General features: G+C 40.5%; 1 protein-coding gene across 5 annotated transcripts; it reads left to right on the top strand.

Moving 5' to 3' along the window:
- Positions 1-1,275: 1,275 nt before the first annotated feature.
- On the top strand, positions 1,276-23,794 carry sfmbt1 (Scm like with four mbt domains 1). 5 transcript variants are annotated; one of them, XM_084927746.1, is made up of 21 exons: positions 1,276-1,450; positions 6,767-6,827; positions 8,443-8,537; positions 9,408-9,651; positions 10,340-10,428; positions 12,284-12,536; positions 13,329-13,426; positions 13,607-13,708; positions 15,230-15,389; positions 15,533-15,615; positions 16,233-16,380; positions 16,900-17,013; positions 17,199-17,241; positions 17,343-17,407; positions 17,513-17,652; positions 18,845-18,954; positions 19,310-19,500; positions 20,914-21,092; positions 21,180-21,404; positions 21,829-21,957; positions 22,149-23,794. In XM_084927746.1, exons 2-21 carry the CDS (start codon positions 6,803-6,805, stop codon positions 22,287-22,289), a joined length of 2,634 nt encoding a protein of 877 aa, XP_084783872.1. In that variant the 5' UTR covers positions 1,276-1,450; positions 6,767-6,802; the 3' UTR covers positions 22,290-23,794. The 5 variants fall into 5 exon arrangements, with proteins under 5 accessions (XP_084783872.1, XP_084783871.1, XP_084783873.1 ...); XM_084927745.1 differs by having other exon boundaries at positions 1,282-1,450; positions 17,340-17,407; XM_084927747.1 differs by having other exon boundaries at positions 1,284-1,450; positions 17,340-17,407; positions 19,310-19,485.
- Positions 23,795-23,811: the final 17 nt, after the last annotated feature.

The raw sequence follows: 23,811 nt of genomic DNA, 5'->3' as shown, positions 1-23,811 counted from the left end.
AAAATAACACGATCAAAAAGATAAATTGAAAAATGCGGCACGGTTAACAAATACTTTCTCATTCAGCAGCAGATTTATTTGGGGAAACCCAAATTCCTTCTCGTCTAGTCGAAAGCTTTTAGTGCAAGGCAGCTCCACACTGGAATAAAAATCACCAGATAAATTTTGAAAATAAATGCGTGCCCCCCTCCCCCAGTCCCTGTCACTTAAATTTATTCACGGCTCTGCGATTGTTTCGACTGTTTGTGCAAGATCCGATCGCCTCTCTGTGGCCAACATTTACTGTATTATTTCCACCTGAAAAAGAAAAAAATAAACGCTTTTAAAAATATTTGTAGGCATCCGTAAGGCTGGGCTATTGTGGGGGATTATATGAGGCAGTTGCCTTTATATGTTCCAAGTGAGCGGCAAAATGTGTTTTAGATACCGGGTGAGGCTTGAAGAGCTGAAGACGGGTTTATCGAAGGGAGGTGTACACTTGTTTCATAAGGAAAGCGCCTTTCTTGCACAAAATAGGTAGACTTTGTGCGCCGCACTCAGTGTCAGCGCATATTTCCAGCAGTTTCTCCCGCCCTCTCCCCCCCCAACAAAAAAAGAACCCACAAAAAACCCACAAAAAAAATAAACGGCTTGGCATCCTTGCGCAGCTTGAGTACCCTGACAGCAAAGACGCGTAGAATTGTATCCTTCAGTGTGATTGTCCATTTTAAAAGTACGGGACGTATGTCAGGCATTGTCTGTGAGCTTATTTTATTTACTTAACAGATATTACAGTGAATGGAAATAAACCAACTCGAGGTCATCTTCAATAACACAGCCGATAGCCTACTTCAATACAGAATGAATTGCTTTTCTTTTGTAGCAGAAAAAGAAGCCTATTCCACTTATCGAAATTGTGTCGATTATACGTGCAATTAATTCCGGCTCAGCCATTAACTAAGTGTTGATTCCGCTGGGTATAAAAGAAGCCCTTTATCGGCTGGTGAGGCTGACCCTCTCCTTCTGCACGAACACGGCAAACATTTAGCTTTTTTTCTTTTATTTTTGTGTTATAGATTTGAGTCTTCACTCCTGTTGTGTGTCATTTTTATTGTGTGTGTGAAGATGGAAGTCAGTGTGATGTAGCCAGGCTCAGAGGCATATAGGCGGCAGAACATGCGCAGTGGCCGCTCGTGCCATATTGGAATGAGGTCGTGAACGAGAACTGCGTTAAGCTAACGGCACGCTGCCGAAGCAAAGCCGGAAGTATCTGCGGATTAATCCTCGTCTCAGCAAAAGCCCCGCTCGTTGCTCGGGAAACGGCTGTAAAGCGGTGGCTCGTGAAGGCGGTTTTATTGTGAAACGTCCCACCGGGGCCTCGGCTTTTTATTCGCGCTACGCTAACGCTGCTGAGAGCAAGCAGGCGGAGAGGAACGGCATCTAAAAAGCGACTTGGAAAAACTACTTAGCGGTAAGGGGCCGATTTTGCGACTAAATATTCACTTGGTACGTGTTGTTGCGCACTAATTCCTAGCGATGTTTTGTGCTGGGGTGGCGCATTCGCCTTTTTTCCTGTCTCTCAAAAAGATGAGTCGGGTTCGGTCGAGTGTAAGCGCCCTTATTGCTCGTCAGCCTGCTCTTATTGCTCAAGCCGTGACGTTCAGTAACTTGACTCGGACACAGGCGGTTTTAAACCATGTGTCCGAGGAGTCCCGCACGGCTGTTACACGCTTACCCTCGTGTTTTTTAATTTATTACACGGAAATTGAGCACATTTCTCCGGCTGTCTGTGTCATGTTCCGCTCAGTGTGAAAGTTAGACCGTTGGCGCTGTAGTCTCTCTCTCTCTCTCTCTCTCTCTGCAAAGCCATTGCGTTGATGGCCCATCTCTCTCTCTCTCCCTCTCTGAATGCTGCGGTTAGTCGGAAAAAGCGGCGCAATCTTAAGCTAGTTACAGTTCAAGGACCGTGTGGAAGTGTCCATGGATGTGCCCTCGTGTAACTCCGTATATTTGTACCGTGTTTAAATCTTGCATAATGAAGGTTGCACGACCTCATCCGATTTGTGTTGCTACCACCAAGCAGGCTGCATAAACTAACTGCCCCCCCCCCCAAATCCCTCTTTCTCTCTTTTTTTTTTTTTTTTTTTAATTCCTCCAGCTTTTTAACGCGGATAAACGAGATGATGCTCGAAATGTCCGCGTTTTCCTGTCAGATTCACCGTTCACTTAATGCACCCTATTATTCATCAGCCCCCTTAACTTCCCTATTGTGCAACTTGAGTGATCCGCTGGCTGGCAAGCGCTTGCTCGGCTTGACGTGCCGCTGTGCAACGAGCAGCCTTTACTGAAACTAAATGGAGCACCTGAAGGAAATAGGTGTTATTTAAGCGTGCTGTATTGAGGAAATTGGTCTTTTCCATTTTAGCCTCCTCCCCCTTCTTCTTTTTCTTCTTCTTTATTTTTCTTCTTCTTTGGATGTGAAGTTGTCGCAGGTTTCGCTGGGATGTCGCATTGATTTACGGGAGCAGGCCAACTCTTATTTGTTGGGCTTTTGTTTACAACCATTACCTCCACATTGAAGATGTCAGGGTGTCTGAAGTTATTTAAATCGCCTCGGAGGGTGAGAGGTGTGTGTTTGGTGATGGGGGTTGTTCCTCAGACACCACCGTCTGAGGAACAACCAAAAAGGCTGCTGTTGTGAATTTTATGGTATCGTTTTAAGATGCGTTATCAAGAATGACATAGAGTTTCAACCTTATGTGCTAGCCCTTTAAAGGGGGTTTCGCCTAAAACCAAAACTATTCTCGCTTTCCTATTGTGCTATTATTATTGACCTATAAACCGTGTGGCTTTCGTGTCATGAACCAAGAGGTATCAAGTCAGACAGTTCTGCCTCTGTAGACTCAATAGAGGATCATTCTGTTTGTGATGTGAAATTATTCTACTGCAACACCTCCTGGCATTTAACATAACCTCATATTTCATTGTACACAGTTTATTTTTTTTACCACATAAAATGCTCCTATTAACACATTGGGTTATTTAGAGCATGGTGGGCTGTCACAGTTTCCAGATGGCTTTGTTGCTGGTGATTTTTTTTTTCATTATTTTTTTTATTTGTCACATTTCATTCCTTTGAACACCACCAACAGAACTCTGTTTGGTTTGCAAGAAACCATGAAAGATTTGATAGCATTACAGGTGTAAATTTATACCAAATGCAACAGATACGTTTTAGGTTTTGTGAAAGTCGGAGTGTGGGCTGCTAACTGTAGAAATACATTTTCAGTCACTGGTGGATGACATTTAATAGTGCTTGGGGAAGTGACTAATTTAATTGTATCGAAAGCAGATTGTGTTCTAGAAAAGCCACACAATGTGTAAAGACTTATTTAGTTGGTTTGCGTTTCCCTCCCCGAGACGTCAGAGGCCCTGAAAGGCATTATTGAGAACGCTCAGTGGAATGCTAAGTGCTGATGAGAGTATGATTCGGTGAGTGCTTGTAAAGAGGTAGTGTGGATGTCAGTTGTGGGTGTGTGTGCATTTGGCTCTTTCTCTTTCAGGTTCAGTCAGAGTCTTGGGTGTAGAAAGATTCAGGCAGAGCTGTGGTCCACACAGACCACTTTACTTTATATGAAACAGGGGAAGTTGCTTTTCTTCCTGTCTGCTGTGGCAGTTACACAGCAAAAGTGCTGCACCTCATGGACTCAAACAATTCCCTGTGAAATAACCAACTGCATGGGAAATGTATCCATGTTCCACTCATAGTGATTCTCAAATGCTGACGTCCTCCTATTTGTTCAAGAAAGCATGATTCGGTTTTATGTTGTTTGATTTTTGTCAAATGTATTTATTTAATCTGAAAATCCCATTGAGACCAAATCTGGCCAAGGTAGCAGCCATACAAACTCCAAAATATCAAAAAAAAAATGCAACAAGTACCATAAAATACAAGATCTACATAATTGTATGCAGTATAATTTAAAACTAGTGGTCTCAAGAAAAACATCCATACGTCTCCTTCACTGCATTCCCTATGATGCTTTTAAAATCAGCACTAGACATAACTGTATTTAGGTTTGGGTCTTTCATGTAGGCACAAAAGAGAATGGGAATGACATGAATTTGGATGTCTCTGCCTTGCTTGTGGGTGTATTTTTACACAGCTCAAGTAAGATTCCATGTAGATGCTTCTATTTCTAGCAAACAAGATGGAAAGATAGGAAAGGCAATACAGAAACCTCACAAATCTCAGCAGCGTTAGGGGCTAAAGGAAACAAGTTGTGCCAAGAATGTAATTGGGAAGTTGTTCAGACTACAGTACAGAGTAGCGGTTCTTAGAAAAACCATAGCCCTTAGTTTGCAAAATATTTTAGTAATTGATGTGACAAGACTTTAAAATATATCGTGTCTTCAGGTGCTAGCAAATAAAGCCATGAAAACAGCCAAGATGAGCTTTAATCCTGTCAGGCTGACTTTTAACTGCAGTTTGAGCAAAATGGCTATAATGTGAAAAAAATGTAAGTGGTAAAACATGGTTACATTGAAAATTTAAATTTGCAAGTCATTACATTGAACAGTTTTAGAACAAAATAGTTCCTGTGGCTTTTAGGGTATAATTAGTGGTACGTATTTGCATAATCAGGGTTAGGATTCTGAGCGAGTGCTTTAAAAATTTCTCCTCTAAGGGGTCCCAGTGACCAGGAAGCATGAGGAACTTTTGATGCAAACTCACATCGTCAGAACGTAAATGTTACCTGAAAATCCTCCATGTGTGAACAAAATTATCAAGGTATTGTGCTCGCGTGCTTGGAGGGAAAAATGAAGCAATCGAAGAGAGAATTTCAATTAGAAAACACAGACTTCTTCATATAAGAACAATAAAATAAGACAGATCTGAGAAGAGCGCTGCACTCGCTGTTTGACTGAAGGGTGTAAAAGTCATCAAGAAAACAGTTTTCAAACTATGACAGGGTGTTCAGAAGCAGAAAGGGAAAATACCTCATGTGTTTAAGCAAAATGAGGAAAAGAAGCACCAGCAGACTCTTCACAGGAGGACTCATTGTTGAGCACACATCATTAATCACTGAACTTGAAGAAACTGAGAAAAACGTAATTTCTTTATTGCAGAAATGCTAGAAATGCTGCAGCCACAATAATGTCAATCATTCCCTTAGCTTTGTGAGTATCAGAATACAAAAATTCTGATATTTAAAAAAATAACAATAATTAAAGGAAAAATAAAGCGGTCTAAAAGATATTTGGATATGAAGTGTCTAATGAGTCACAGGTCTGACAGTGTTTCTGTGTAATAAGTGAAAGCGTAGTTGTTAGAACAGCCTGGGATCTGTGTAAAATCGTGCTTATTTCTGGTTACAAAGAAATCTGAGGCTCTAGTCCCTAAGCACTGGATGGACATAGAAATCTTTGTGATGGAAAGGGTGCACTAGAGATGCAGGTTTCTCAAGAAAAGGAGAAAAATAGACTGTTTACACAAAGTGGGTGCTACATTTGTGTGATGTCATTATGGATGGTAATGGACATAATGCATTATCATTGTTTGAGTTTGTGAGACCCTTTTTAGGGTTCTGTTTTTCTTTATCTGTTGTATCAAAATGTTAATTTTAATTAAGTACAGAATAAAAAAAGAGATATCAGTTTAGAATGAGGCCCCTAGGACCCCTTGGAATATAGCTTTTTTACTAAAGGCCTGTAGCTCTGCTCCTATCTCTACTGCTCTTTTTCCACTCTGGTGTAAGGAGTGTGCAACCCCCCGGCCCCCCCAGGACAATGAGGTCCTCTGCTGCGTGTTTGTGTATGTGCTGGAGGGAGGGGGATAAAGGCAGAGTGAGTAAGGGACAGGGTCGCGGGTGAAAGGCGGCACTGGTCCCGGTGGAGCACGGGGGTCGCAGTGGTAGTCCCGCGGTCGGGAGGGGGTGGCTTCTGATGGCGGCCTTGGTTTTAATAGAGACATCAGATGTGACAAAGACGGGCTGACAGGGCGCCTGAATGGAGCTGCAGTGACAGACAAGCTCTACTCAGCATCCCATACAGCGTGCTCTCCACCATCGTCACGCCCAGCGCTCCGCTCTTTCTCATTCATGCCACTTCTCTTGTTGTATTAACTTATTTCATCTGGCTCTCACAATGCCCTGGGTTGGGTTTCATGTGTCCGAGATTGACGTGCGAGTCCGCATTCATGCGTTTGTGTTTTCACATTGGGCAGGAAAAGGCATATGACTGTGGTTTTAAAAAGAAGAACCCAAATGAGTTTCACAAGTAGAGAGGTGAGGTTGGATGAGATTAGCATAGCTACATATATTTTCCAGCTATCGTACCATCTGGTGCGTTACTTAGGTGGTAAGTCCGGGACCAGATAGAAGCACTTTGAATATTAATGTTAGATCTTCTCTAAAGACACTGGCAGCCTTATTATCAAGAGGCAGCAGTCCTTGATTTTCGAATGGCTCAGGGATTCAAACTAATGCAAATTCTTTTTTTTTTTTTTTTGAAGCACAGTTTGCAAATTAATGCTGTTGAATTTTCTTTGTCTTATGTCTGCTGTTTGACCCAGTAATGCAGGTTACTCTGCCTGCCATTGTGATGTTTTCTATTCTCTATGGCGAGTGGCTTACATGCTAACTGATACCGATGTTTATATATTATAATGATATAGATGGTGTTAAAATAAAGGTATAGGCATAATAGTGGTGTGCCACAGATGACTATTAGGAGCCTGGATGAGTGCACTGTTTTCATTTCTGTGTTTCATTCTCTCTTCTGCCAGAGTTTTGGAGTCCTAGTTGGCCGCGAGGGCACCAGCATGAGCCAGGAGACACTGGTGTCTGGTAAGAACAATTCTGTGAACAAATGTGTGAAAGGCAAAAAGTTTAGGGAGGTTTTGATTATGAAATTCAAAACCATCATTGACATTTAAAATAACAGTTTGGCTACACAAAAGTCTGGGGTGACCCCTCATTGCTTTATATTGAGCTAGATAAGTGTTAATAGATGCAGCGATTCATTTAAACATGGACAAAAATTAATGTAAATATAGTATATGAGGAAATATTAGAGGTGGAAAAGGGGCACATTTTAATTAACTAAAAAAATAGACATTTGTAGAACAGAAAATTAACCGAACCAATTGTGTGAATTTGGAAAACAAACTAAATTCAAATATAGAAATATCCTTAGTTTTAGTCTTTGTCAGTAGGCAATATTTGTCATGGAAATGTTTATTGAGACTTGTCTGCGAGTCAATTGCTTTTAAAAAGTTCTGTATTATTTTTTGATTTTACTTATGCCTGACATGTGCCTTCCATACATAATACGTAAAAACACTGAAACTAATGAAAATGAAACAGCAAACCGATAATTTTCCAACAATAAAAACTAAGTGACACAAACAAGCCCACTCTGGAAACGTACTTGAACTGAATTGAAAACAGAAAGTCAAAACGAAATAGAAACAGAAACTAGTTAGAAAATACAAAAGCTTTAATAACTGTGCTTCTTGAAGGGGATTCAAAGCTCTTTGGATGTTGGCTGACTTTTAATCTTTCGTGATGATCCCACGCTGAGGTCCGGGCCAATCCATGACTGATATGGTTTTTCTGCCCAGGTGCTATCCAGTTTACTGCACTGGCAGTGTGTTTGGGATCTTTGTCATTGCTGAAAAATGAAGTTTTTGCCAGTAAGAGGTTTTTCAACAATTTTGATAGTTGCCCAACACCAGTGGTTGAAATGCAGTCCCACACTATGACAGAACCTCCATCATGTTTTACAGATGGATGCAGACATTCACTGTTGGACCTCCTTTCCTGTATGCATTTTTGCAACAGGCTACTAGTAACAAAGGCCCCATTTAAATTGGTTCCTTGCTAGTACGTAGACACAGCACTACTTCATCCCTTGAGTTCCAGTTGTTATCTTTAATACTTGCTGTTAAGTCAGCGGTCCCCAACCTTTTTTGCGCCACGGACCAGTTTATGCCCGACAATATTTTCACGGACCGGCCTTTAAGGTGTCGCGGATAAATACAACAGGCTTTCGGTACCGAAAAAAAGAAAATGTATTCATAACACACGTGAAAAGACCCAGGAAAATTGAGTAAACGATAACAGAATAACGCTGAAAACCAATAAAAACCCTGAAAACTATACATTTCACACCTGAGCCTCAACTCTCACGGCCCGGTACCAAACGACTCACGGACCGGTACCAGTCCGAGGCCCGGGGGTTGGGGACCGCTGTGTTAAGTGACTCAACAAACAACAAAAAACATTCCTACAAGAAATGGTTAGCTACAAGGACTGTGCTCAAAATAAATATGAAAAAAACAAAAACAAAAAACCCCCATAAATATATACAAAACTGCAAGTGACCCGTGGATATTTGTGCACTGTGTAGGACAAAATGCTGGAAAGCAGGTTCATGAAGAAAAATGTGTTTGCATTCCAGGTGGAGACTCTGCTCAGGATGCTCCTGACTTTAACTGGGATGATTACCTGGAGGAGACTGAAGCCGTGGCCGTGCCCCATCACAGCTTCAAACATGTGGGTGTCGACAACCTTGACAGCTTACGCACATTTCTGGATAAGCTTGTGCTAGCTATTTATGATGAATTACGTAGCTTCTGTGTAAAGTCTTCAGAGAGACTGTTGGGGTCAAACTTCATATTAAAATTTAAATTGAAGTTTTTAAATTTATTATGCCCATATGGTGTTTCATTAATGTGCTAGAAGGCATAGAATGAGGAAAACAAGCAGTCAGCACCATGTTCTTTTTGTAGTAACAACAGAGTCACCACTGTCACCATTTTTTTCTTTCCCGACTAGTGTAAAGTTGGCTCTAGCTGTTACATTGTTACAAGTTACTTCCTGTATAGGCGCAACTTAAGTTATTCTGTTGTCAGATAACCAAAGCAAGTAAATATGAGTGAAAATTAAACCTTTTTTCATAGTAACTCTTGTTAATTCTATTAACTAATTACAAACATGTGCCTCACATACGGGCAGTCCATACTGCAGCGCCTTTTTTCTGAGATCGTTTTGATTTGACCAGCTGTAATATGCAAAATGCATTGAAAAGGTTTGAAGATGTTGAGGAAAAATGTGGGTCAGGTTTTGAAGTAATCCAAAGAAATCTGACCACATGTTCTTTGCAATCCAGTGGATTATATGACTAAATATTTCCATGTGCTTTGTGCTCATTTTAAAGAAACCTAACCCAACCCTGTGTTCTCTGGATAAGTTACTTGTAGCAAACAATTGGAGAGTCCTTGTGTTCTCTCATAAAACTAGTGTTTTAACCCATGTTACTTGAGCTGAAAGCTGGTAGGTAGATTTATTTAGGATGAAAACCAATAGAATAAAAGTCTTTTCTCTTATGTTGATTTGATCTCCTGTTTTCCGTTGTCCCCTCAGGTGGACCAGGGCCTGCAGACAGGGCTGACTCCAGGCATGAAGCTGGAGGTATGTGTGCGCTCTGAGGCTGACAGCCCTTACTGGGTGGCAAACATCATCACCACATGTGGACAGCTGCTGCTTTTACGTTACGAGGGATACCAGGATGACCGCCGTGCAGACTTCTGGTGTGACATCATGACGGCAGACCTCCACCCTTTGGGTTGGAGCTGGCAGCACGACAAGACAATGAGGCCCCCTGAAGGTGAGGCACTGCTGGGGTTGGCATCGTGATTTTTGAATTGTGGGACGCATAGTTAGAGCTGACTGATCTCATAAATCACAGTCAAGTAACCTTTCTGTCTTTTAAATGGAGAGAGCTCTGCAGAGACAATGCAAGATTTTGGGGGGTTTTCTTTCATGCCAAAATGTAATTTAATGTTGGAACTCAACTAGGTAATTGGACTTTTGTTCATCAGTTAGATTTAAGTAATGAATATTTCTGTTCCCCTGATGTGCTGCCGGCACAGTTGCCCACAGGTGAAACACTGGGGTTTCCCTTCTGACGTTCTCGCTTCATGAAAAATAGATTTCCCACAAAATGGGTAGGCGAAACACTGAAGGAAATTGACTTTTTTCTTGTGCATTTTTTACATTAGTGGAGATTAAAAAAAACCTTGATACTTGTGTGTATAAACAGAAAACATAACAAAACAAAACAAAATACTTGATTTGCCATTATGGGATGTGGTAGATGACACAGATGAAAATTTGATAAGATAACATCTCACCTTCAGTATATGATCCCTCTAGTATTTTTTTTTTTCTGTTTTATAATTGATGTGATGCTTCAAAGCAGCTGTGTGAGGAAAAATTGGGATGTGTGTAATGCTAAAGACCACCAGCTTTTTTGGTTAATAAACTAAATGGTGTGTGTGAATCATCCACCTCAGGTGTGCGTGAGAAGCATCAGGACTGGGAGGCTTTGCTGGAAAAGGCCTTGGCTGAGGAGTGCAGCGCGCCTGCCAGCCTGCTGGAATTGGTAAGGCAGGGGAAGGAAGCAGCTGTCCTTCCAAAAGGCTACTCACACCCAGGGTGGGGCGTTAGCTTTTGGCATTTCGGTACCCACCCGTGCCAACAACAGTCTCTTCTATCAGGGCAAATTTACGGCACACACTGTGCACTCCCATGTATCATGTCACTTAAATGTCAGATAATTACAAGTTGCATCCTCTCACATTAGATGGGCAGTTGAGGAATTGTGGATATATTAGGGAAGGGATGTTGAAGATAGAGCTGCCAGGGATGTGGAGAGACGGAGGCAGGTGATCAGCAGTGACAACCCCTAAAGGGAGCAGCCGAGAGGAGATCCTCTCTCAATATTTGACTTACCTTTGAAAGTAATGGGGTAATATTAGAGCTTATTCCAAATTACAAAGTAACAAATTAGATTTACTATATTAAAATTCAGGCCCAGCAGAAGGAATTTAAAGCAGCAGAAGTCAGTGTCTTTCTTCCTTTTTCTCTTTTTTTCCCACTGCTTAGCTTTTCTGTCTTCATTTCTGATGCCAGACTCCCTCAACATGGACAATTCCAGTTTTTGTGGAGAAATGCCATCCTTCAGAGACTTTTCTTTTTTTAGCTGTGCTTTGCTCGCAGAGTTTCTCTGCTACCTTTGTGACATCCACATTTTCCTCTTCTGTCAACTCTTTCTGTGATTATTTTATTTGTTACATTTTGGCCAGTTTGCCTTTGATTGTTGTCAAGCTAGAAAATGTCTCTCCTGCAAATATTATGTAAAACCTATCAACCAGTGTTGCAGTGTATCCACAGGCATTCATCTATAAATGTCATCCCAAACAGACTTTGCCTCACGCAGCCCCATATCACACTCTCACCTCCCTTGCTTCGCGGTCAGAACTTTGGTTTCACTGGGGGTACTCTTGGCCAGGATCATGCCAGCCATGCTGGAAACCATCTGAACAAATTTATCTTGTGTCTGATCTGATCAAAGAATGCGCTTCTATTATTAATAAGGCTTTTTTTGTGCACTTTAGCACAGTTTAATCTTTTAATTTTGTGCCAAAGAGCAAGCAGGGGAATTTTTTTTTTCTTGGCTGGTATCCATAAAAGCTGACATCAGCACAGCGTCCTTCACACTGTCTGAGCTGTTGCAGAGCATCTCATTTCTACCCAAAAACTCTGTGCCAAGTCTTCTTTTAAAGTTCTTTTTGTACAAGTGGTTCTTGGCTTATTCTGTAACTTCTGATTACTGTGGAAATGTGTTCCACTAATTTTTCCCCCTGATCTTCCTCTATGCTTTTGTGTCTTTGTGAACTCTCAGTATCAGATTGCTGCATTGATTTTCTACTTTGGGGCCTGTATTCACAATATAGTATCTCTGAATATTTTGAGTGTTTATGATAGGAAACGGGCACAGAAATAAGGCAGTTGTTAGAGATGAATTGCTTTAAATTTTAATGATAATGCCCTCATCACTGTTGCTACTTAGTTATTTGTATTTTCCTATCTGTATTTTAAGTTTAGATTTATATCTCTAAGAGCCATAATAAAAAAAATCAACATTAGAATACATCTCAGCTTGAACTAAATAAGATTTTATCTGCTGAAGTCTGAAGTATACAAAACACAAGGCTCTGAGCTTTTGTTTACACCATGAATGATGTGCTGCTGGAAGCAAATACACTGTAGGAGCAGCCTGTGAAATTCTTCACATCCATTAGTTAGCTTTCAGTCACCGTGCTTCAGTTCTGCCACTTAGCCATGCAGTGCATTCTCTCCACTGCAAATTCCTCTCCTTGTCTAGGCGTGTGTTCATGTGTGTTTGTGTTAGTGTGCTATGGGCTTTCCATTTACCACTCCTGGCCCCCTTCCAGCCCCAGCGTGGCAGAGACCCAGTGGAGCTCCTGTGTGCGGGCTGCTACATGGAGCTCCAGGATAGCGTTGACCCGGGGCTGGCCTGGGCTGCTGAGGTGGAGGAAAATGTCGGAGGAAGGTTGAAACTGCGGCTTATAGGCACAGAAGGTCTCCCAGACACACCCGCAACTCTCTGGCTCTTTTATCTCCACCCACGCCTACACCCACCCGGCTGGGCCAAAGAGCACGGCTGCACCCTCAGGCCTCCTTCAGGTCAGTGGCATCGACATGGGTCAGGTTTTATTTCCAGAAGTAAAGGAAGTTCCTTTCTTCTTCATCTATAGGTTTCTGAGCAAAGTGCCATTGCATGCATTAGTGACAGTTTAGAAGAAAGGACACGTGGACGATCCATATGAATGCATTTTAATTATCAAGTGTAATTCTATTATTTTTCTATACACTGGCCCAGCAACAAAACTTCTCAGTACTTCCTGCTAGACCTTGAAATTAATTTTCCATGCAGGATTTGATAGATCACTGCTAATACTTTTGAAGTGGATACAGTTTGTTGGCACTGGAGGCTGTAGCTCTATCCTTACTGATCTGTCTTCTAGTACCACCAAAAGTCTTCATTTATTTTAATACCACCCTTTTTATAGCTCAGATACAGAATAATGTTAGTAAAAGGAGTTAATTAGATCTTTTTAGATGACTTTTTCTTCTTCGTAAGATGTTTTTATTGTATTTTATTTTATTTTTTTCAAAAGCAGTAATTTGATTTCAGCCATTTAATTTCTGTCTGGAGTCCAATATCCTGTGATAAGAAGTTTCTGTTTTGTGGTTGCAACATTGTGGAGAGCGACATTGATTTTTTTTTTCTTCCCTTGTTTAATTAACTGGGAGCAACTTTTTAAAGGTCCAGCTAAAGACCAAGCTGACATACAGGCTGTGTTTTACCAAGTACAGCTTTATACTTTGTGTTTATTTAGTCAAATTCAAAAGCATGCCCTTGATAATCAAACATTACCACAGTTATCTTTAACAGTTATTTGGTCTTTGTTTCAGATCTGTTAGGTCTGCGGACGGAGGAGGAGTGGGAGGACGTGAGACAGAGGATCAGTGACCTGCCTCAGGATGAAGCTCTGACTGCAGAGTTAACTAAAGTACGGTCAACTGTGCTCTTTATTTGTTCTTCCCGACCAGAACATTCCTCTGTTTATTCACGAGTTAACATTTGATATTTATGCTTAACTGAAAGCGACATTCTCCAAATCGGTGCTGAAAGATTTTTAAGACCAAGGCTTTTGGAAATGGCTCTTCATACAAGTGTTTGTTTGTCTCAGGATCAACCTGCCATCTCTGCTCATTGTTTCAAAGAAGGGATGAAACTAGAAGCTGTTGACCCTGCTGCTCCCATTTCCATCAGGCCTGCAACTGTCACCAGGGTAACGGAATTTCCCATTAAATCTGTGTCTTCTGTGCTCAGTTTTGCTCCTGTTTACTGAGAATTTATTTGCTATCATACTGCAGTGAAACTCACAGCGAGTTATTGGCTTGCCATCCACTTTCTATTTCAGAGCAAGAAATAGAAAACGCTTGTACTATTCTTAATCATTATTTTCTTTATATGTTACAACAATATATGTAACACAATCAATAATCAATCATTTTTTCATCAGCTCAGCACTACTTTTATCTTTTTATTGTTTTATGTGCAGAGTGTGAAAACAATTCAATACACTATTATTTTTATCATTATTATTATTATTATTATTATTATTGCACTATTCTCAGTCTTTCCTCTTCAGACACCGGGGATGCAGCCAAATGTAACAACACAGTTTCATATGCCAGAATGAAAGCTTCCTTGTAGTTAGCTTGAGTTGGGCAGCAATGCCATTTTACTTTAATATTTGTATGTGAAATAATCTCAAATTTTAACAGCACAAAATGCTGTCATTTAAAAAATGCTAAATATTTCTCTACAGTAGATTCCTAAGAAAACGGTCTGCTTTGATGATGGGCTTTCCCTGCTTTTCTGCTAAGCACAGCTAATGGCCCCTTGTTTACTCACCTCTGCAAACCTGCGTACAGGGAAGAGAGTAACTTAAATTTGATCAGATCAGGAGCAGACTTTCGAGTTCCAGTGTTTAAATTATATGTGAAAGTGACTCATCACTGCAATGTGTTCTGCAGCATCTTGGGCAGCAGGTTCTAACTTGTGAAAAGGTTGATCTTTTTACACAGAAGTGTGGCTGCTCTGCTCTATCAGCCCATCATAGCAGCTGTAACATCACTCGCAAGCCAACAAACTGCGCATAATTTCTTTGCACTTTATAAATGCAGGATGTTGCAGACAGCAGCCCCGGTGCAGAGCTGCAATTTAACAAGCCACACAGCTCCCCTTTGTAGGAAACTGATGTCTGCCGAAGTCTGGTCAGACAAACAGCAGCAACATTTCTAGGGGTTTTTTTTGTTTGTTTTTTTTTTTTTGTGTGTGTGTGAGAGTCTTCTGACACTTGGAATCCAGTTGATTTACCCCTTTTAGTTAACAGTAGTGTAGTTAATGAAAAGTTGAAATACAACAGGATCCGGTTCATCCCCCCAAGCAATCATGCTGTTGACTGTTTCAAGGCGACGAGCTAAAAATCTGAGTGTTTCTGTTTGGTTTTTTTGGTTTTTTAAAATAAGCCCACTGACATAAAATAATATAAGCAGAGGGAAGGACATGTAAACCAGAGGACTTTGGGGGAGCCTCACAAAGCACCCAGAGTGTCCATGCTGTGCTGTCTTTATTCAGTTAAAAATGTCTTTATTCAGTTAAAAAATGTTTATCCAACATGCTTACATATGCCTGAAACAATAGATCATATTAGAAATGCTAAATTGCTAAAAACTCAACCAGCTCGGTGTGACTGCAGCATAAAACATCTGACAGTCTCTGGGTCCGGTGTTGTATATTCCAGGTGTATAATGAGCAGTACTTCCTGGTGACAATGGACAACCTTTGTGATATTGAGGAGTCAGAGAGTGCTGGGCGATCCTTCCTGTGTCACAGAGACAGTCCGGGGATCTTCCCTGCTCAGTGGAGCCTCAAAAACGGGCTCCCACTCAGCCCCCCACCAGGTTTGTTCTGTCACTTATCACTTTTTGACAACTTGAAATCAGACAGTTCATGATAACAGTGGTGAGATTGCTTGTGCTGTCTTGCTTTCTCTCTAAATTGCCTTATTTCCTTCTCTTGTTGGTGTTTATTGTATCATGCACAGGATACCAGGGTCCAGACTTTGACTGGGCAGACTACCTGAAACAGTGTGAAGCTGAAGCCGCTCCTCAACATTGCTTCCCAACTGTAAGTAAACTTTTTTTTTTTTTTTTTTTTTTTTTTTTAGCCATCTGTCTTGCAGATTACTGACCAGAAAAACAATGATTAAAAGAAAAACGAAAAACTTGGGTCTCACTATTTATTCATGCTTCTGAATTGAGGGTTATTTGTTTGTTTGTTAGTTTTTTATATGAATTGAGTTTAAATAAAATGTTGTTTATTTACATGATGGTGCATCTAAAAACTAGGCTAAGTTAAAAATTTGAGGAATGGGGAGAAAATAGTTCAATAAAAATTTTTCTGATATAGTTTTGAGAGAGACTGCAGGAAGCGAAGATAACAAAGATAACAAATAGTGGAAATATTGGTTTTCCTTGATTGTGTCATTGCTTATTCTGTTTTTGCCCCTTTTGCCTGTCATAAATGACCAAATATGAGAAATTACACTTTTCAGTTTAGCCATGTGACTGACGGCATAATCGGATACCAGTGATGAAATGTATCCTGACTGTGTAATGGGGTTGTAGAGCAGGTGACCCACTGTGACTTCTCTTGCTTTTTACGGGAGACTCAGCATGTTGTTTTCCTAATGGACAAATTTCACAAAAACTAACCATCAGCCATCCTCCCTCACCGTGAAACAGCTCTCTCTGTTTACCTCCCAGGAGCAGTGTGAGCACAGCTTCAAAGAAGCCATGAAACTAGAGGCTGTCAACCCACTGTCACCTGAGAACATTCACGTGGCCACAGTCACCCGGGTCAAAGGGCAATACATTTGGCTGAGCCTTGAAGGTGAGATGACTACTGAAACTTTAGTAGATGGATTCAAATGAACAATTACAATGTGCACAGTTTTTCTTCTGCTGTTTTAAGAAGAAAATGCTGACATAGTATTTGAATGGCAGCAAAAAACAAATTTGCAGCTAATTACGCAGAAGGCAAAGTTCATTTGTGCCTTTCTGTTGTGTGCCTTCCTCCTGTTTTGTATGTACTCCTCTTGTCTATTATTTATTTTTGTTGTCCTACTATTTATATTTTTATTCCATGTACAGTTGGTGTGGAGCACCCACACTTTAGTTGTACATGTGCAATGACAACAAAAGCCTATTCTATTCTTCTATTTTGAAAATAGTCTTTCATTTTAAAAGAAGCAGTTTCATGTCTGATTTTTATTTTTTTGACATTGGAAGGGATTTCTTTAATGTGTGTGTGTGTGTGTGTGTGTGTGTGTGTGTGTGTGTGTGTGTGTGTGTGTGTGTGTGTGTGTGTGTGTGTGTGTGTGTGTGTGTGTCCATGTCTGTATTCTTGCAGGTCTAAAGCAGCCCATGCCAGAGCTGATAGTTCATGTGGACTCACTCGATATATTTCCTGTCAGCTGGTGTGAGACAAATGGCTATCCACTTGTCTACCCTATTAAGCCCTCAGGTATACAACATGACTCATCATTGTAGAGTTTCATGGTAGTGGTGGTTACCCAGCAGCTTGAATAAGCCTGTTACTAAGAACACAAATAGAAACAAAATACGATCTTCATTTTATCCTGACGTTGGAATAAATAGCAATGAAAAGCAGTGCATCCGGGCACACGTTCATCTCTCCTTGTTTTTCAGTTGAGAAAGAAAAGAAGATTGCTGTGGTGCAGCCAGAGAAACAGTAAGTATGAGAGGAGGGGGTGGGGTGTGTGATTGGTGGTAAAGTGGACTAAGCTCAACAGCCTTTCAACATCTCATTTAATTTTCATCCTTTTACAGCAGAACTCCCCCCAAGTCTTCATCACCTGACACTGTCAAGCAGCAGATAGCAAACCAGTCGGAGACAGGTCAGTTTGTCTGTTCAGTTTTTAAGACCCTATATATTATGTTCGGTCTGCTGGTTATCTACTGTGGTGGTTCCATCATATATATCCTTGTGTGAACGTGTGCAGGGCAGGGCAACGGGAAATACTGCTGTCCCAAGATCTACTTCAACCACCGCTGTTTCTCAGGGCCCTACCTTAACAAGGGACGCATCGCTGAGCTGCCTCAGTTCATCGGCCCTGGAAACTGCGTCCTCGTGCTCAAAGAGGTGAGAAGGCTTGGTCAGCTGGTGACATGTTAGATATTTTAGCCATTTTTATATCCAAAACATTGTTATATGACCAAATATCAACAAAGCGAATGCGTTCCAGAAGTAAAAATCCCATCCATATTCTCCATAGAGGTTTTGATTATGAGCCATAAAGTTGTAAACATCCAAAGCAGACTTAGGACAAGCTACAGCATTATGGAATGCCGGAAAGTGTTTCTATGGAAACCACAAGTCTGCAAGTATATCCGCCTTGTTTTAACAGAAACATATTTTATTGTGATGCTGTGGAACTATTTTACCCACAATCCTCAATCAAAACAGTGATGACTCTGATTGGTGGAGATTGCTGTTACCATAGCAATGTTTAAACCCCACCAAATGCCAGAACACCAAACTTCAGAAACTGTGAGAGCGGTGATTACAGTCAGGAATAAATCACTCTACCAATAACCATGCAACTATGCTGTACTTTACTACATATACACAACACAGACTACTAAATGTCCAGCCATATAAAAAATGGACACTTAGCACTCAAGGGTCAGGAAGTAATTTGCTGTGGAATCTGGGATTTTCAGTGGGTTATGGGATTAATAATTCTTTCACCAGTAAAAGTAATTATCTACACAGTCTTGTGCCTGGCCTCTTTTCTATTCTTATTTTATTTTTTTAGTTTTATTGTCATGTTTCACCTCGTAGCTGGTTGGATTGGTTCAAGGCTTGAAACTCTTGGTACAAGGATTTTTTTTATTTTTTGTTTAATGGAGAAAATGAATAAGGAATTCACTTCCAGAAATAGAGTCCTTCAAAACGTGTGCAGTAGCCATTGTTCTGTGTTACATCTTTCTTTTGTGCAAATTAGTCAGTGTTAGCAATGTCCTAAACTGTCATACTGAACACTGCAAATGTAAATGCCAAATTAAAGGTGGCAGCTTTGTCACTGTGAGTATGATCAAGTTAGGATTTCACCCAAAGCACTGTATAGCACAGCTAGACCCAGGTTCTGAAATTGTTCAGCTCGTTGTGTTTCCTCAGAAACTAGTGAAATTATGCCTATTAGTTAACAACACAATGTTATACTGTACAGCAAAAATCTTGTCTCAGGCTGATTAGGGATTTTTGATGTTAAGAGAAAACACATAGTGCTACTAAAGTATAAAATAACTAATTCTTTTCATCTCATCTCCAGGTATTGACTCTGCTGATAAACTCGGCCTACAAGCCCAGCCGTGTGCTGAGAGAGCTGCAGCTGGACCAGGAGAGCCGCTGGCAGGGCCATGGAGAGACACTCAAAGCAAAGTGAGGAGACGCGTCATTTAATTCTTCACTCAAAATACTCAGTTCTTCAGAAGAACCTGTAGGAATAGAACAAGTGCTTCCAGCTGGCATATTTGACAGAACAAGCTGGTTTAAAAGTGTACTTAAAGCACAAATAGGTACAGACATGGGTGTATTCACACCGGAATCAGGGGCAACCCACTAATACTTCAGTAAAGTGGTGAATAAGATGATAGCATCTAGGTTTCTGTAAGGAGAGATCTTGTTAAATTACATATCGAAGCAGTTTTGGTTTTGAGTAACTGAAATTTTTTTTCCAGCCCAGCACTTTGTGGAAAATTAGTCACATTTACCATTGCTTTTCTTTAAACATCAGGTACAAGGGAAAGAGCTACCGGGCCACCGTGGAAATAGTCCGTACTGCAGACCGTGTGGCAGACTTCTGCAGGAAAACCTGCATTAAGTTAGAGTGCTGCCCGAACCTGTTTGGACCTCGCATGGTTCTGGAGCACTGCTCAGAAAACTGCTCTGTCCTCACCAAGACCAAATACAGTAGGTGGCAAACAGGTCATTGAGACTTAAAATTATTTCTCATTTCATCTGAAGTGTTTGTTTAAATAGCTAGAGAGGCAATATAAAGAACCTCTGATATTCATGTATAATATCTTAGAAATCTTTGTATTTGTTGATCAGCTGTTATAAACTCTTTGAGATGCAATTAGAAAACTCAACAGATTTCTAATTGAATTAGAAAGTATATGTGCAATCTGGACGTTACCCGGCTAATAAAAGACTCAGATCATGCAGTGATACAGTGGAAATCCAGTAGAACGTGTTTCTGTAACTGACAGCATTTGGCATTTGAAAGACTGTGAATACAGTAGCGTTTGAATCAGGAAAGGGAATGTCATTGCAGAAGTGATACGAAATGCCTAACATTTCCAACCAGTATTTGTAATACATGCTCAGCATTGTGGTGGCACGTGTAAACCTTTAAAGCCCCAACCATGAAATAATTGCTAGAAATTTCTAATGTTTTGAAAATTGTAGAAGTCTCAGAACGCATGTATTAAATGTGATAGGATTAATGTTACTTTTCATTATCTGTTTGTTATGTGTGGAGCTCCATAGTCTCCATCTACTAAAGAGGTTTTGCACTCCAAAATAATATTATTGTGTGTTCTGGTCAGTGCATGTCTCCTCCTCTTTTGTCTGCCACCTTTTGGGGCAGTTTGTTTTTGCAGATGTGTTTTGTTCATTTTTTTAATATAAAAACTTGTATATGGAAATGTAGGTATTTAGAGATTTTAATTAAGTTATATATTTTTATTTTTATATTTATACATTTTTGTGAAAATACATACATACATACATACATAGTAATTTCTGAATTTTTTTTTTCCTTTTACAATTTTCTTTTTTTATGGCGCTCTCATGGCTCCATAACTTGTTCTCATTTTGCCCAAAGCTTATTCACCTTCAGTTCATTTGTGTAGCTCGTGAATAGAAGCGATCCGTGCGTATGTAAACACTGCCTTGAATGTGAATATTCTGAGAATTTTTTTTTTAATTTTTTATTTTGCAATAACCTTTTGGCTTAGCGGGTATTCAGTGAGCACACAGAGTTGGTTGAAAATTGGTGTCAGGGTTGGCCTCTTTGATCTTGTGTAAAACTTTTTTTTTTTTTTTTAAGCACAAAGCCACAGATTTGCTGATATGTTTACTGCAGCTGCATCACAGTGTTGTGGTTAACTGATGCAATTCAATAGCAACAGACAAATGATTATGCTTTCTCTTTTTTCATCTCATTCAGACCTACTGAACAGCCTGTTTATCAGTGTTTTTCTTACAGAGAGCGTTTAAGAATACAAGCATTAGAGTCAGATTAATATCCATCTGTTTCAGTGGTGTATTCAAGTCTATAAGACATGCCAGATGCAACATGATAATGACACCACAGGTTTGTTGTTTTACCATCAGCATATTACTATGGAAAGAAGAAGAGTAAACGTGTTGGTCGTCCACCTGGAGGCCAAACTAATCTGGATGCTGGAGTGAAAAGAAGGGGGCGGAGGAGGAAGAGAAGGAAGCAGCTCTTTGTCCATAAAAAGAGACGCTCATCAGCTTCCGTTGACAACACACCTGCCGGCTCTCCACAGGTACCCCAGAACTCATGTTACTTCTGCATTAAGCTTTAGGTTAAACGAACTGTGTGAAGTGACCGCTTGTCATCCTTTTGCTCACAGGGCAGTGGGGAGGAGGAAGATTTAGATGAGGATGACTCCCTGAGTGAAGACTCTGGCTCTGAGATGCAGGACGATCTCCAGGATGATTCAGAGCAGTCAGTCGGGAAATCTCAGCCCACCACACCGTCCCCTTCCCCGCCGGCGACTCCCAGGCCGACACGCAGACGCCGGAAACCCCGCTCCCCCTCGTTCTCTGATGATGAGAACCGCCCCCCTTCACCAAAGGTGATGAAAATTACAGAGAGGAGCTTTGCAATATTTCTAATTATGTTTCCAAGCAGTGTATCTGTAATTAATACTCAGCAGGTTCACAAAGATTTTCCACTTGTTCTGCGCTCTGACCCTCCAGTTGCACTCTAAATAAATGCCTTGTGCTTTCTAACATTTCCATTTTAGTAACATTTTAAAAGGTGTTTCTGCCGCATTACGCTCTGTCCCATTATGCTGCTTGAAAGAAACAAAAATGTCTCCAATGGCTGTTTGACTGTGACCTTTTACTGCTTTTACACAGCTATTATTTCTTTAATGAAATGTTTAGGTCTGCTACCCGTCTCAGCATCAATTGCAAGGGTTAAAATGAGCTGCGAGCCTTTCGTCTTTGGCAGGGAAATCTCAGTCTGTCTGACTCACACTGTCTGTGTGTTTGTAGACGCCAAAAGCTGAGCCTCCTCAGAAACTGTGTTTGGATACCAGCCCCCTGGAGTGGAGCGTTACTGATGTGGTTCGCTTTATCAGGACCACTGACTGTGCGCCTCTTGCGAGGATTTTCTTGGATCAGGTATGAAATACTCAGACTTAATGGCCGTGGCCACTCGGGATAAGAGCTCACTCTACTTCAGTGCAATAAGTGCATTATACACTTGTACTGTATCCATGGTTAGAAATGGAAACATTTTAACATTTCTCGTGTGTTAAGCCAAAAACAAGCTATATATAGAATGCATCTCACATGAACTCGTGTGTTGGCAGGAGATTGACGGACAGGCGCTGCTGCTGCTGAACCTCCCGACAGTGCAAGAGTGTATGGACCTGAAGCTGGGACCGGCCATCAAGCTGTGCCACCACATCGAGCGGGTCAAGCTGGCATTTTATCAGCAGTTTGCTACGTAGCTGACGGGAGACCAGATGTGGGATGTGACTGCACCATGTTCTGTGTGTTAATCCATTCAAAATCAATGGGTTGGGGGTTTTTTTGGGGGGGGGGTTCCCCCCTAACACTGGACATTGTTTAGAATCCTTCCTATTCCACAACCTGCGTGGACACGAGATAGACGAAGCAACAATTCTTGATCCTTGGGGAGGGGGAAAGACAGCTGAGAAAGTAGAAGACCCAAAGGAAGGAACTTGTGGCTCTTTGATGGCACAAATAAATGTAAAGACATATAAGTATAAATTCCTTAAATTCAACATATTTTGACATCAAAACAAACCATCACCAAGGACTTGCTTTAGGTTTAAAAAAGAAAAAAAGAAAAGAGCTTGGTTTCTGTATCTATTTTAATTAATGCTGTTTGACTAATTTGTATCTTCAGAGTGTTGTGAACCTGTTTTTTTTTTTTGTTTTGTTTTGGGTTTTTTTTTCCCCTTTTCTTACCCCACTTAAAAAGTGACTTATCGCCACTTCTAGAACTCTTGTTCTATTTAATCATACTTTGCAGTCCACTTAGGGCAATACCACAGGATCAAAGCTTTTAAATTGTAATACTATGGGATAAGTAAGTAATAATCTCACTAAGTAATAAGTGAGATTAACTGCCTTCTGATCTGGTGATTTCTGTGGAGAATATTTAAAGTGTCTTCAAAAATGTATTTCGGTGTATTAGTTAAAGAAAAAACAGTAATCGTTTCTTCAGAAATCAAACTAGACGATGCAAAGAGTCTGCTGCCCAGTTGTGAAGCGATAGTTTGAGTCATTGCAGGGACTGCATTAGATTTTATTTTAAACATGCAACATGTATATCAAGATCCGTTGCTAGTTTTAAGATGGAATACTTTATGCCAAATTTGTATGCTTAATGTAAAATGGGGTCTTGATCTTAAGAGACTATGGCTCTCTGGTTTAAGTCTCAATATGTGAAATGATTTTGTACTGCAAGCACAAGCAAAACCATGCACTACATGGTGGTATGCAATTATGACACGTGCATGTCTGTATATAGTGTACATATTCAAATATCTTCTAGTGCAACAGGGTGATTTGAAAGGGGAAAAAAAATCGTCTTTGTGCATATGTGTAAATGCCCAAACACAATATATTTGCACAGAATAGGTCTAAACTTTGCAATATTGGGTATATGATGCGAGTCAGTTTAGCTACAGTTGATAAAAACATTTTAACAGCAATAGGTTATTTTAATTGCTAATGCTAAATGAAATTGGCAGTTTTAAAGCAAGATGATACTCTTAACATGCTTTTGTAAGTCGTTTCTCCCCTCGTTTTTTTTCAGTCCGTGTCGTGCGATTTGATGTAACGTTCTTCATTTTGTGTGATGTTTGTGTTTACTAATTTTCTCGTAGTTCCCTTGTGCTCAGAACAATAGCACAGGCCTTCGTTTGAAGATTATTATCACTGCTATTTAAAGACAACACTGCAATAAAAGCTGAACAACACTTTTTACGCGACTCGTTTGTT

Source organism: Perissodus microlepis, chromosome 5, assembly GCF_051167445.1.
Source record: "Perissodus microlepis isolate ML-2025 ecotype Zambia chromosome 5, ASM5116744v1, whole genome shotgun sequence".
Taxonomy (NCBI): Eukaryota; Metazoa; Chordata; class Actinopteri; order Cichliformes; family Cichlidae; genus Perissodus; species Perissodus microlepis.
The sequence above is the reverse complement of the archived record's forward strand: the minus strand, read 5'-3'. Positions and strand labels throughout refer to the sequence as shown.